This window comes from Lynx canadensis, chromosome D3 (assembly GCF_007474595.2).
Source record: "Lynx canadensis isolate LIC74 chromosome D3, mLynCan4.pri.v2, whole genome shotgun sequence".
NCBI lineage: Eukaryota > Metazoa > Chordata > Mammalia > Carnivora > Felidae > Lynx > Lynx canadensis.
In genome coordinates this window covers 39,081,569-39,095,333 of record NC_044314.2, presented here as the reverse complement: position 1 = coordinate 39,095,333, position 13,765 = coordinate 39,081,569, and the positions used below count along the sequence as shown (strand labels likewise).

The 13,765-nt window shown below is 36.8% G+C and overlaps 1 protein-coding gene across 2 annotated transcripts in view; it reads right to left on the bottom strand.

Annotated features, from left to right (window-relative positions):
* The window catches only part of NOL4 (nucleolar protein 4), a 417,756-nt gene that overhangs the window by 96,370 nt on the left and 307,621 nt on the right, over nucleotides 1–13,765 (bottom strand). For both annotated transcript variants that reach the window (XM_030292187.1, XM_030292189.1), the window contains one exon: nucleotides 6,507–6,620. In XM_030292187.1, the coding sequence (XP_030148047.1) occupies nucleotides 6,507–6,620 (114 nt within the window). The remainder of the gene's footprint in view (nucleotides 1–6,506; nucleotides 6,621–13,765) is intronic.

Genomic DNA, 13,765 nt, shown 5'->3' with positions numbered 1-13,765 from the left:
AAATATGCATTATTTCAGGCATATCACTACCATGTAAATCAAGGGAATATTGTACTGTGTATTGTTTGGAACTTTACCAATAGTTTTTCACCATCTGGAAAGTTCATGTCACCAAAAGCGGTGAGCTGTCACATCACACGTATATCAGAGGACAGCTGTAGCTGCTGCTTCTTCAGTGATTTTAAATGGAACAAATGGTTTTAAAAAGCACAAGGATTGGATCAAAGCAGGGCTCTACCCTGAGCAACTCTGCACTCTTGGGAGAAGTTAGCTTTAGCCTCAGTTTCCTCACTTCGTTAAAAGCCACGACAATGACATAAAATAGGCTTGGAAAACACCTCGCACTGGACTGTATCCCCAAACACTTCTGATGCTATTCTTCACCTTAACATTACCATGAGTAAGGAGAATAAGGTTCCGTATAGTGAGATGACTTTGGGAAGTGCATTCTATCTAAATAGTTTTTTTTTTTAATTTTTTTAACGTTTATTTATTTTTGAGAGAGAGAGAGAGAGAGACAGAGCATGAATGGGGGAGCATCAGAGAGAGAGGGAGACACAGAATCTGAAACAGGCTCCAGGCTCTGAGCTGTCAGCACAGAGCTTGACACGGGGCTTGAATTCACGGACAGCAAGATCATGACCTGAGCTGAAGTCAGACGCTCAACCGACTGAGCCACCCAGGCGCCCCTCTATCTAAATAGTTTTAAATTACACACGTCACAAAGGAAATACAATGTAATCCAAGAACTACCCTCTATGGCACTTTGTTGTCCTTCTATAGTGTATTTTCTCCTTCAGATGAGAGGAGCGTGCTGAAACAGATGTTGAAAGATTCAAAGATGTCAGGTTTTCTCTAAAATATCATGTTATAAATATGAAAGAAAAATGGTGGGAGCAGAATACAAGTTGAGGATGATTAAGAATGGGAGCCTGGGGGTGTGGGCTGGAAAGGAACAGAAATTGGTTTCCAGCTGCATCTCAGTTACTATCACATTGTTTCAATTTAAGCATAAAACCCTACTGAAAAATGTTGCTTTAAGTTGTGCATTTGTTACAGTTTATAAGTGGTACCAAAAGGACACACGAGACAGAATGAAATAGAAAGAAAAGCTGCCCGTCTTGAAAACTCTGTCTTGACCAGGGGGCTTCAGCTAGTTTTCAAAAATGTCCTTGAGAAAATAAAAAGTCTGTGTCAAAACTGCCACCATGCTTACACAGCTATATTTTCAACTTTGTATCCACAATGACATTTTTCTTTTGATAATATGCTCACTAATATGTCCACCCTAACAGAACACAGGAAGAATCATGACAAGAAGCAGGTCGCAGGGAATTCAGCACTGCCAAAGAAAACAGAGTAGCAGGGACTATGCTAGGCTCACTCTGTGTTTGTAGGTCCTGGCTGGTGCTTTCATGCTGGTTTACTAGCTCTGATTTTTTTCTTTTTAATTTAGCAAAACACCCAGTTTTCAGTAATTTTTCCCTTGATTTCTCACCCTTTATTATGTCACAAGCAACTAACAAGCCATGTCCCCTTGCCCCCTTCACTATGTTCTTTTCAATAGAGTCCAAGAGGTCACATCACAGCCTACCATTGACTTCCCATCTGTCCTCATCACTGCAAAAACAGTCACCTAGCACGTGTGCTGTGCTGTCCTTCACGAGGGCCGTGTCTGTGGCACTGATGCTGTCACAGCCCTTACCCCTTGGTTTTATGTGATCCCCAATATGGCACTACAAACTAACTGAAAGAACTGGGGATAGAGAAAAGAAACCAAAGAAACTCTTATTATTCATGAATCCCCTAAGTTTATCAGTCATCAAGCCCAGGAATGAAACATGTATCATCCCTTAGAAAAACAGCAAAAAATATACACCAATGGGAAATAAATCATCAGCAAGTAGCAGGTTCTAATCTCTCACTTTTTGCTTTTGTCTGTTCAGATGAACTGTAACCAAGAACCTTGAGAGATCTTTGTTTTTAAGGAAAGAGGAATGAAATAAAGACTGAACAAAGGCAATCTTTTAGTTGAAAGATAAGCTATGACATAGAATCATAAAAGTGAAGTCTGATTTTGACCAGTTTTTTGAATTGTCAGAGTGAGGAAGAATTTCCTACGGACCATAAAAATTCCAGATTTTCACATTAAAAGAAAAGAAATGCGGACTATATTCTATAATGCATTGAGGGTTGACCTCAGCTCTGTGAAATCTGATTCCGGATGAAACAGTAGTCTCCTGTCCTTGCCACTGGCTTGCCCCGGGGCTCAGGCTGCATAATAACCAGACTCGTCTGGATCCTGGTGCAAGGTGGGCATATGAAATAAAGTATTTAACACATCCATAACACCTTTCATGTTCATAGCTCAAACAGCTTTATAAAATCCAATTAATTCATCAAGCTTCATAAACTCTGAAGGACATACATAATTATAGCTCTCCGTGTGGCTATGCAATGGCAGCAAGCACTCAGATATGGGGCTTAACAGAATCCAGATTTAACTGTCCAGTTTTTGAGCTTTCATGCACCTACAGAAAAGCAGGGATGTGATACAGAATCTCTGAGTCACCAGCAAATTCTAAGAGTTGTGAGTTGGGCTAAGAATGTGCACAGAAAAGGATGATCTCATCGCCAACACCCAAAAGAATCCTTCTCTCTCTTACTTGCGTAAAGAAGGTCTAGATCTAATTAGGAGAGGGCTGTCCCATTCGCATGCTTTGGTTGGCAGTGCACAATTACTTGATGGAACACTTTGTGTGGCATGTTAAATGAAATATGAGTTCAGAGTAAGCAGAAATAATTCATGGATTTTTAAATATCTGTGTGTAATATATTTTATTTATTTTGAAATACTAAACACTCAATCAGTGTTCACAGTTTAGAACTCATTTCCCAGATGAAGTGAGGCACTTTTTCAAGCTGATATTGAGGCAAAAATGGCCTGCCTGGAATAATTCGCTTACTGGGGAAACCTGGTTTGCTAGATATGAAAGAGCATAAATATCTTTGTGATTAAAACAGATGGTTTTCCAACAGAAAACTGCACTGTCAAAAACATTACAAGCAGAGGCACAAATGATAGGAGTCCTAAGAGTTTGTTCCAGGACACGGGTTTTCTCTCAGTGAATATAATCAATGGAAGGTAGTAAGACTGTAGAGAGATCTAGAGTGTCCGCCTCCCACAGTAGAAACGCATTGTCTGATTTGCTCATTCAGCGGGGTGACCCTGTACAAATAACCCCTCTTCCTTGAGCCTTGGGTTCCTTACATGGACATGGGAATAATAACACCTGCTTTCCATGGGGTGTTGAAATTACCAAATAGGAAAAATAAAGTCCCACAAAGCACCTATTAGGTTGCCAATAAATCACAGAATGTATTTTTTAAAATATTTTCTTCCATATCCCCCATAAATCCCAGGCCCACTGAACACTTTTAAAACCTGGAAAGAACGTTCCTCTGTGGGGAAAATATTGGACATCCCCTATTCCCAGGTGACAGGGCTTTGCAATAAATGACCACTGTGTAGGAGGACAGAAAAAGGAAACAGGTAACATGGGAAGCAGGGTCAAGGACCACTGATCCCCACCCATTCTGGCCCCCTGGTCCCTGGGCAGTAGTTAGAAGTCACTGTTCTCATGATTGCTAATAGTTAAAAGTTGCTAGCAGCTTTTCTTCAATGGGTAGAAGTTCTAGGAAGCAATTTTGATCTCAATTTAAACACTGCCCAAATGAGTATTCCTTTCTGATAATAGGACACGTGTGTTAGTAAATAGCCGATCTTAGGACTGGAGGTAACATTTTCCTACCACTTAGGTATGTAGGGAAGCATACACATAGGAGTTTGAATACAGTATAGCTCTGACAATATATGTAAACTTATTAAATGAGCTATGCTTTCATATGCCTTGCCTTATTGAATCCTCAAAATAAACCTATGAATTTGATATATGTAACCTCGATTTGATAGATTAGGCCAACAGTGGTTAAGTTACTGGACCCAATATTGGTGGATACATAGAAGTATCACAGGTAGTTCATAGCACCAATCATTTAATTTTCATGACAACTGTATATATGACTGACACCATTCTAGAGTGTAGATGAGGTGGGATATATGTCAAGACAACACAGAAAAGCGCATTCAATCCCAGAATTCTATTATGTTGGTTTCTAGAATTATGATATTTTCTCAAATAGACTTCGTCTGACTTCAAAATTCCTATATCTGAGATTCTACTATTAATGTTTCTTTCTAGATTTATTGATGCCAAGGCAATGACAAAACATCAGTTACAATCTTTTCCTAGGCTAAATTTGTTGATGCTTACTATATGCCAGGCTAAGTACTTAACATAAATGTGTCATTTAGCATGCTCACAACAACCCTTTAGGATTAGAACTGTTATTGTTATTGTGCCCATGAAGAAACTGAGGCACAGAGAATGGAGTAGCTTTCTGAAGGGCTATTAGTAAGAGCAGGGCTGAGAAACCAAACCAGATGTACTTAACTCCAGAATGTGCCATCTTAATGACTGTGCTATATGGTATTGTATACAGGGCTCTGACTTGTTCCAAGTAAGATAGATTCTAGGCTTATAATAATGATAAAAGCCTCACGGAGGAATGCATATGCGCATAAATATGACTGGCCAAGGATGATTAACAAACTCAAAATCAGTATTTTCATATACATTTTATCTGAGGCTAATACTACATTTAAAAAATATTAACTAGGGGTCCCTGGATGGCTCAGTCGGTTAAGTGTCTGACTCTTGGTTTTGGCTCAAGTCATGATCTCACAGTTCATGGGGTTGAGCCTCACGTGGACAGTGAGTGCACTGACAGTGTGGAGCCTGCTTAAGATTCTCTCCCTCCCTCTCTCTGCCCCTCCTCCACTTGCACTGTCTCTGTCTCCGTCAAAATAAATAAACTTAAAAAAAAATTAATAAAAAAATATTAACCAGGGATTTCATATTTTGCATTGTTTAGAATTATTAGCACATGCCATATTAATAATAAACACACACAATTTTAAAATACTGCCATTCTGAAACATTTTGAAATATTTTGGTCCTAGACTGGAAATACTTGTTTTATATATATGTACATATACATACATATATGTATATACGTACATACATATATATACATACATATACATATATGTAATGTATATGTATAATGTATATGTATATAATGTATATGTATATGTGTATATGCACGTATATGTATGTATGTATGCATATATATACATGTATATATGTATATATATGGATAGTATGCATATATATGCATATGTATATGTATATATATGTATGCATATGTATACATACATATATATACATATATATAATTTTAAGAAGCTCATTGGCCCGTAGGAAAAAACAAAATTAGACTGAAAATTTAGTCTTCTCATCCCAAACTCAACTAAAGATATGAAGCACAAGATCATTTGTTGTAAAAATAACTTAAAAGTCAGAACACAGCATACTTTTATGTGTAGTATTTAATATTGTGTGCTATACTTTAGTATTTGATTATGGACAATTAAGAGGGCCAGAGATAAAAAGAACACAGAGAAAGGCATTCAGACCTGAGGAGGGGAGACCGACAGAGGTACATAAACCAAGGGAAAACTGAGCAAGACATAAGCGCACAACGCCCGCAAAATGCACATGCCCACACCACATACAGCTACATCCCTAGGAAGGAGACACAGATAGAAGGATACTTAATGGGTATACAGTAAATGATTCATTAATGTGGAAGCAGGCCCAGGACATATATTTTCATTATTTTCTGTCCCCATTTTACAGCTTTCCAGTCTTTCAAAGTATGTGCTTTCAAGATTCCCAGAGAAATTCACTGACGTTTAGCAGCAGAGCAGGGGAAATTAAAGAGAGGTTCACTTTCACTCGAAATGACCACAATCGTGTCACTATTATAAACAATCAGGTAAATGTACAAAACGAACATAAATGATCAGTTAGAACCATTTATTTAAATAAGTAATTAGCCTGCAAATTGGATACTAGCCAGAATTCCTGATTTTACAGCTGTCCATTTTTAAAAATTTTTTATTGTTTATTTTTGAGAGAAAGAGAGACAGAGTGTGAGTAGGGGAGGGGCAGAGAAAGAGGGAGACACAGAATCCAAAGCAGGCTCTAGGCTCTAAGCTGTCAGCACAGAACCCGATGCAGGGCTTGAACCCACGAACTACACCGTGCGATCACAACTTGAGCTGAAGTCAGACACTTAACTGACTGAGCCACCCAGGTGCCCCACAACTGTCCATTTTTTCACCACGGAAAATGTAATGGATGCCCGCTGCTCTCATGATCCCGCACTTTCAACTTTCAATTCATATCATAAAGACCCCAAAACTCTACCTCAGTGTACTTCAAAATCCATCCCAGAGCTTTCGCCCTTCTACCTGAATCACACTAACTGAACCATATTTGCAATAGCTGGTGTCCACCGACCCCGAGGCTCCTCGGTACCTGTTGTCTGTCCAGGCGCATCCTCTTGGCGGCATTTCTGCTCTCACTCTCACAGGCTGAAGCCAAGATACTCTCTGCAACTGCTGAAGTCAGGTGGGAAGGAATAGGTCGAGACTAAAAAAAAAAAAAAAAAAAAAAAAAAAGAAAGAAAAAAAAGAGAGAGAGAGACATGAAAAATTATTAACAGACCCGTGCAATTTTCAGAAGAGCTCACAGGATGTGCAGGAGCATCCATTTATTTCGACTAAATTAATTTTGATAAAAAAGAGGAAATGGAAATTGCAAAGATGAAAAATGAAAGCTAGTTAGAGGTTAAAGCTATAGTTGCTACACAGATCCATCAGTCATCCCCAGACCTCCACATTCCCAAGTATTTCGTCTGGGCCATTACGCTGGAACTTGAACAGGCGGTGACAAAATGCTGACTGGGTTTTGCAAATAAAAGAGGTGCCTCAATTCTTTCAAAACACATGACAATGCACAACAAAACAAAAGCAAGTGACAAGGCTGAAACATAGCTGGAAAAATGGACAGACACTCAGACCATGTCAAACAATCTTGATATGAAATATGAGTATTTACAGTTGAAGTTGTGACACATTTGGTGTGACTAAAATCCTCTAAGAAAGCTTAAATACAAACCAAAAAGTCAGTCCTAGAACAATTTTGGTATAATAAAAGTTTGATATTTTCATCTGAGCTGTATGTGTACCTACATGTTTTATTTATAAAATAGGAGTCGATATTATTAACTTAATAGATACATGTTGGAAATCCATCTTCTGTATAGTCCATGCAGAAATTAATTAACCCCCCAACTAAGCTCGTAATTAACTTCAAATTGTTTGCAACTCTCCATATCATTTGTGATAATCAGAAAATTTTTCCATTTTCTTTTCCCCTAATTACGTGCAAAATCATCTAACTGAAAGATGAAGTGCTTAATGATATTGAACAGTTTTTTAATGAAGATAAGCAAATGACAGATAAGAAATAACATGACAATTTAGCCAGATAAGTTAGCCAAAGATGCAATTACAAAATAAAAATGCCCTTTGGGAAGTTAGCCTATATAATGACATGCCACCTTAGAGCTTCCAAAGCCTCAATCTCAAATATGTATGGATGCCATTTATTAGAAGCCTCTGACCTAATAGATACCTTTTAATTTTTTTTAAGTGAATATGAGCATGCCTTTATGGCACTTGATTCATTTTGCTAAGTCTAGCATGTAAAATGTGCTTTAGCAAATTGACCCATAGGGTTTATATCTCAATATTATGGAACAGCTAAATTCAGACCATCAATGTTTTCACAGATATTCGTCAGTGGAATTTGTATAGTGTACGAAGAGACCAGGCTCTGACCTTGCGTGACCTAGGAAACAGTTTCTGTAGCTGCCTCAGCCGCCCTCCTCATGCTTCCACCTCCAAAGTCACCTCTATAGACAAAAGGTAAGAAAGGTACAGGGTACTGTCTCCACTGTGAACCCTGTGAGATGCCTGAAATGACACCTGGACAACTTTGATAATAAAGCGTTAGGATATCTGGAAATGCTATTTTTTTTTGCAAAAGAAAGAAAAGAGAGAGGCCCCTGAGGTGGCAGTTAAAAGCAGCAGATGCATTTTTAGAAGGAAATCAGAAAGCCAGAATTTGTGTAGGGAACAGAGAGGAGGGTCAAATCAGATAAATTAAAAAAAAATAGTCATAAAGATGTAAATATAATTTCAAAAGTCATATTGCTCCTTTATTTCATTCGTACTTCCCTGAGTATGGATAAGATAATCTAGCTCAGAACCAAAAACATATTGAGCCACAAAATCAGTGTCTCATGAAAGGACACAACTCTGGCCACAGCTTGGCTCAAAACTATAATCTAAACCACACAGGAATTAGGTACACGATGTTGTTTTTCCTCAATTGAATTATTTGGAGGCAAAGATATTACAGAAAACAATGAGAATAGGAACATTCCATTATGGAAAAGGAAAAATTATTTGATTGTAGCTAACATTATTCAAATAGAAGTGACAGTTCACATCATTATAAACTACATTATTAGACCTTTCATCTGGTTCTAGGGACTGAATTAACACAATCTAAATAAAACATCAGCAGCCTCTCTTTTCTTGATGTAATTATTGACAGACACATGAAATTCAGAGAGATGTATTTCTGCTCTTCATTATCTTTATTTCTATCAGGTATCTCCATTCAAAATTAGGAATATATAAAGCTGTGGAACTTTATTCAGCTGATTCGATTGTAGCAATAAACACACACCTTCTTAAACACATAAAGGTTTGTTGAACAGATAAAACAAAAGGTAAAATATCCCTGTAATTAAAATTAGCTTTTCTTTTCAAATTCTTTTTAATTTTTAAAATAAAATGGGAAATAACTTTCACTAGAACAGTAAAAGTTATTAGGCATGATAATCTATATAATTTCCTTTCAGAGAACGTAACAGAGAAAGTTGGGTCTTTTCCAGATAAAGGAAATTGGTCTTCTTAGAAACGAGAATCATGTCCTGGCCGAGTGAGAGGCTAGATCATTTTTAAGGTCACTGGATAGCCTAATATTTCAAGATTTTGGAAAAAAAAAATCAACTTCAAGATAAAGCAATCATGTACTCTTTCCTATTAAGTGCAAAAAAATAAGTAGAAGCAAAGATATATGATAAACATTGCCAGTAGGTAAATGATATAATTTTGAAAATACAGTTATTCTGAGCTTATTGTAGAATTAATAGCTTGGTAACTGTAAATAGCCATAGAAATCATTCAGTACAAGTTTCTTCTCCGAAGTTTGAAGAAACTGAAACCCAGATAAGTGATTTGCTAAAGGACAAGTTGACTAGATATAGAAACCAAGGTTCCTGTCTCCTAATTCTCAACCCTTCCATTGTCTAAATTCTGTTGTATACTTAGTACTTTTATGTAATTTATCATTAATGGAAAATATTGTAGAAAAAAATCCTTACACACACTCTGTTGTGTTCAATAAGCACACCAAAGACAACCCTTATATGTGTATATTACAGTCATGCTCATTGGAAAGAAAGGCAGAATGAATAAAATCTATATTACAGTTTAATATACATGTATTTTTCAAAGAATTTCCTATATCTTAAGTGAATAATAAAATATATACCCCTAAGTAGAAACCACTACCACCCTAATTTTAAGATAAATATAACACCTAACTCATACTGAGTGGTTGGGATGGGCAGACATAATACAAGAAGCTGAGATTCATTATCTAATTTAATTTTCCAAGCAACTCGTGAGAAAAATATTTATAATACTCCTATTGAGGAAAGATAAATTGGAGTTCTGAGAAATCATATAACTTGCCTGAGATCACACAGCTATGCATGTGGAAATACCTGAATTCATATCTAAGTCTGATGATAAGTTGGGAGTAATAGTTAATTCCTAGTAAAGAATTATTGCCAAAGTACACCGAAGGTCTCAGTAGCTTAAACAAAGTTAGAGATCTTAAATACTACACACTCCTACAGAGAAATCCATTTACAGCTAACTCTATTTTGCATTTAAGCAAAGAGTGTATTAGGATCTCACTAAAATTCTTCTCTTAAAGAGACTGAAATTCTCCTAACATATTTTCCTATTAATTCTTTAAAAACCTTTCTTCACTAATAGCACAAAAATGAGTTTAACTTATCTCGGTTCTGTCACATATTCTACACGGACGCAATATAAAGTCACATGATTTTCACGTTGGAGAAACCAGAAGTGCCAAGACATCACTGTATACGAAACATAAGAAAACCTTAGTTTTGTGCCCAAAATGAGAATAGGGAGCCAGGCAGGGTTCTTTCTTTCCTGTGAGGCAATCTGTTAAAAATTCCCTTGGTTCTAATACTGATGAGCCAATAATGAATGCCAATGCTTTCACCACCCTTGGAGCTCCATTATGCTGCGCTTGGATAGAAGATACTAAAATTGCAAGTCTTTTGCTTATTGTCCCTCCATAATTTGTTCTTTCATAATTTGTACTTTCATAAGTACTTCGCAACTCTGAAGTACTTATACCGAGATAGTAAGAAGGAAATTAATCATTTTTGCTCCTTATCAAAGTGATTTTATCATAGAGGAATTTAAAACTATTATTTACTGTGAGTTTTGAGAACTATCTTCACCAGAACTCTCCTTCACCACATTTGATGGTAGAGAGCTTACTCTAATACTCCCGCATTTGTGTCTTCCTGGAAGGTAATTAGCAGAATGTGTTAAGGACCGTAGTCATGGATTCCACCAGGGACAAGTGCTGAAATTTCCCTCTTACATTGGTAAGAGTGCCCATGAAACACAAAAGCCTCCATGTGATAACCTAAGGATATTTTTGACAAAAAAATGCATAGAATTCAAGATAATTTATGAAAAACAACACTTCTCATGTTGGTTAAACATAGCTCAGTAAATATACTGTTTGGTATCTAATCAGATTTTTAAATGATGATTCAAAAATATATGTAACTATACTGTCTACATGATCTACACCTGGAATGAGATTTGTTACCTATTTCTTACCCTAGAGAGGAGATCATGCTAACTACCCTCGCTAATTATCTCTTCGTAATTAACTGTCATGAGTTGAACTTTCCCTAGCACTGTTCTTATTGCAATAATTATCTATGACCAAATCAGTGGTTGTTTCATTAAACAGATGGCTAAACTGTCGCGTGGAACTTTTGGAGTTTAAAAAGTCACATTTTAATTGGGGACTTAAGATGTGATTGCTGTTGGCACAACATAAATGTGCCTTTCCTTATAGATACATGTAAAACTTAATACCACACCAACAAACTAGTCCACTTTTTGATCTCAAAACTATAAACTACACAATGTTAGTGTCCTTAGAACTTCTGCCGTACATTTAAGATGCTCCAGGTTTTTTTTTTTTTTTTTTTTTTATAAAGAAGTAAAGATAAATCATGACTGGGGGCACCTGGGTGGCTCAGTCAGTTAAGCATCCAACTCTTGATTTTGGCTCAGGTCATGATCTCACAGTTCGTGGGTTCGGGCCCCATGTCAGGCTCTGTGCTGATAGTCCGGACCCTGCTTGAGATTCTCTCTCTCCCTCTCTTTCCTTCCCCCACTTGCATAGACAAGAAACATAAATTTAAGTTTAATAAACTTAAAAAAATAAATCATGACTATAAGACTGTATTCATGGATTTATAGTACTTATTCGTGGCAAGGCTCACTAGCCTCCAGGGTTTAAGCATAACTAAATCAAGTATTAAATGAGACCAGATTTGGAGCAACTGTGATATCTACCCAAGATTTTATGTAGAATGAGCTCTTTCAAGATAATTAAAGCAAATGATACATTACTCAGAATTGACATAGGGCCCTAAATTATTTTTCCTAATCTTGTTACTTTCTAGAATACATAATTTAAAAATTCTGCAGCTTAGATGATATGCATATTTTATCTCCCACCAAATGATATATCTACACCTAAAGGGATAATTGTTACAGGCTGTGTAGAAAGTTGTAACTCCTAAGGGATCCCTTCAATTAATCAAGCAGCTTCATTTGTATCCTTCAGTGGAATAAAGTAATAGTTTAGTGATGAAGTGACTGACTTGAATATTATTATGAAATCAGCTACTTGCAATCTGACCGCTTTTGCTTTTTAATCTCTCTGAGCCTCACTCATTCTGCTAGGTATCATTAATTCTATTTTTGCAAATGGCAAAACCAAGGCTCATTCAGTAAGTTGTGAATAAGAAAAATAATATCTATATCATGGGCTAATTTTTGGAATTCCATGATGATGTACATAAAGTCACTGATATATTCACTTATTCAACAAACATATCTAATAAGCACATTCTATATGTCAGAAAGTATGTCATGTTCAGATATATAAACAGTATCAATACTGTCTCAGCCATCATAGTTTACAATCTAATATATGCCTAGCATGTAGGGTGTAATACACATGCAATAGAATATGTTAATTACAGACTTGCAACCTTTTACCAGCAATTCTATAATGCTAATATTGTATAAACTGAAAATTGTTCCAAAAACTTTGGGGAAGTTTGGCAGAAAAAAACTGATATGGCCTTTTCCCTACTTTCTGCAAATATTCCGATCTTTTATGTCAGAAATACTAATATATTTGTATATGAGCTGCTTTCCCAGACTCTGTTGCAAGTGTTATGCAATAACTGGAATATATACTCTATCATCTTCCCCAAATCTGAAAAGTTCTGAATTTTGGACCACATATGATCCAAGGTTTCAGGTAAAGCTTGTGGATGTGGACTAAAAACACAATTCAATTGTTCTTACCTCATCCTAGATGGTTTTGCTGGACATTATGAGAAAAGAGCCTCATTGACCTCACCCTGGCCATGACTATCATGAGAGCTCATCCATCCAAGAGGTGGATATATGATCTAAATAGGACTAAAGTCCTTTCATGGGAAGGGTGACCTGGAGCTGGAAGACCGCTCTCGGATGCTAAGTAAGAAGAGGGGCTTAGAGCTGCTGATGGCAACATTTTCCAGCAGGTAGCAAGGACCTGAGAGGAAGAAGCCTGGTTGAGAAATAGGGGATCGGCAAGCCGCTAACGTCTGGCCCCACGGATCCAGCTATGTGTGAATCCTTGGATGTTCCAGTTTGAGAAAATTCTCTTGACCTATTTAAAAGGAGTTTGAAAATGTATTTTCAACAGAAATGCTAATTAGTCTTCATCTAAGCTTTGACAACAAATATGAATTAATAGTATGCACTTTGGCCTTAATTTTAGAGCATCATTGGCCGTTAATAATGATCTTTCACAAATAAATGAGGATTTAATGTCATATTTAATACTCAGAAGCCCAGTTTGGCTAATCCCATCTGATAATACTTTTGATCAAGACCAGAAAAACTGAATTATCAACTAAAGTGACATTTTCATTTTTTTAAATGTTTATTTATTTTTGAGAGGCAGAGAGAGACAGAGTGTGAGCAAGGGAGGGTCAGAGAGAGACAGAAATACACAGAATCTGAAAAGACTCCAGGCTCTGAGCTGTCAGCACAGAGCCCGACGCGGGGTTCAAACTCACAAGCCGTGAGATCATGACCTGAGCCGAAGTCGGACGCTTAACCGATTGAGCCACCCAGGCGCCCTGACATATTTTCAGTTTTAACTAAGTGACTACTTGAAATATCCACTAGGAAACATCCTTTAATTCTGAAAACAACTGACTAGATATGCTTATGATTGTTGCC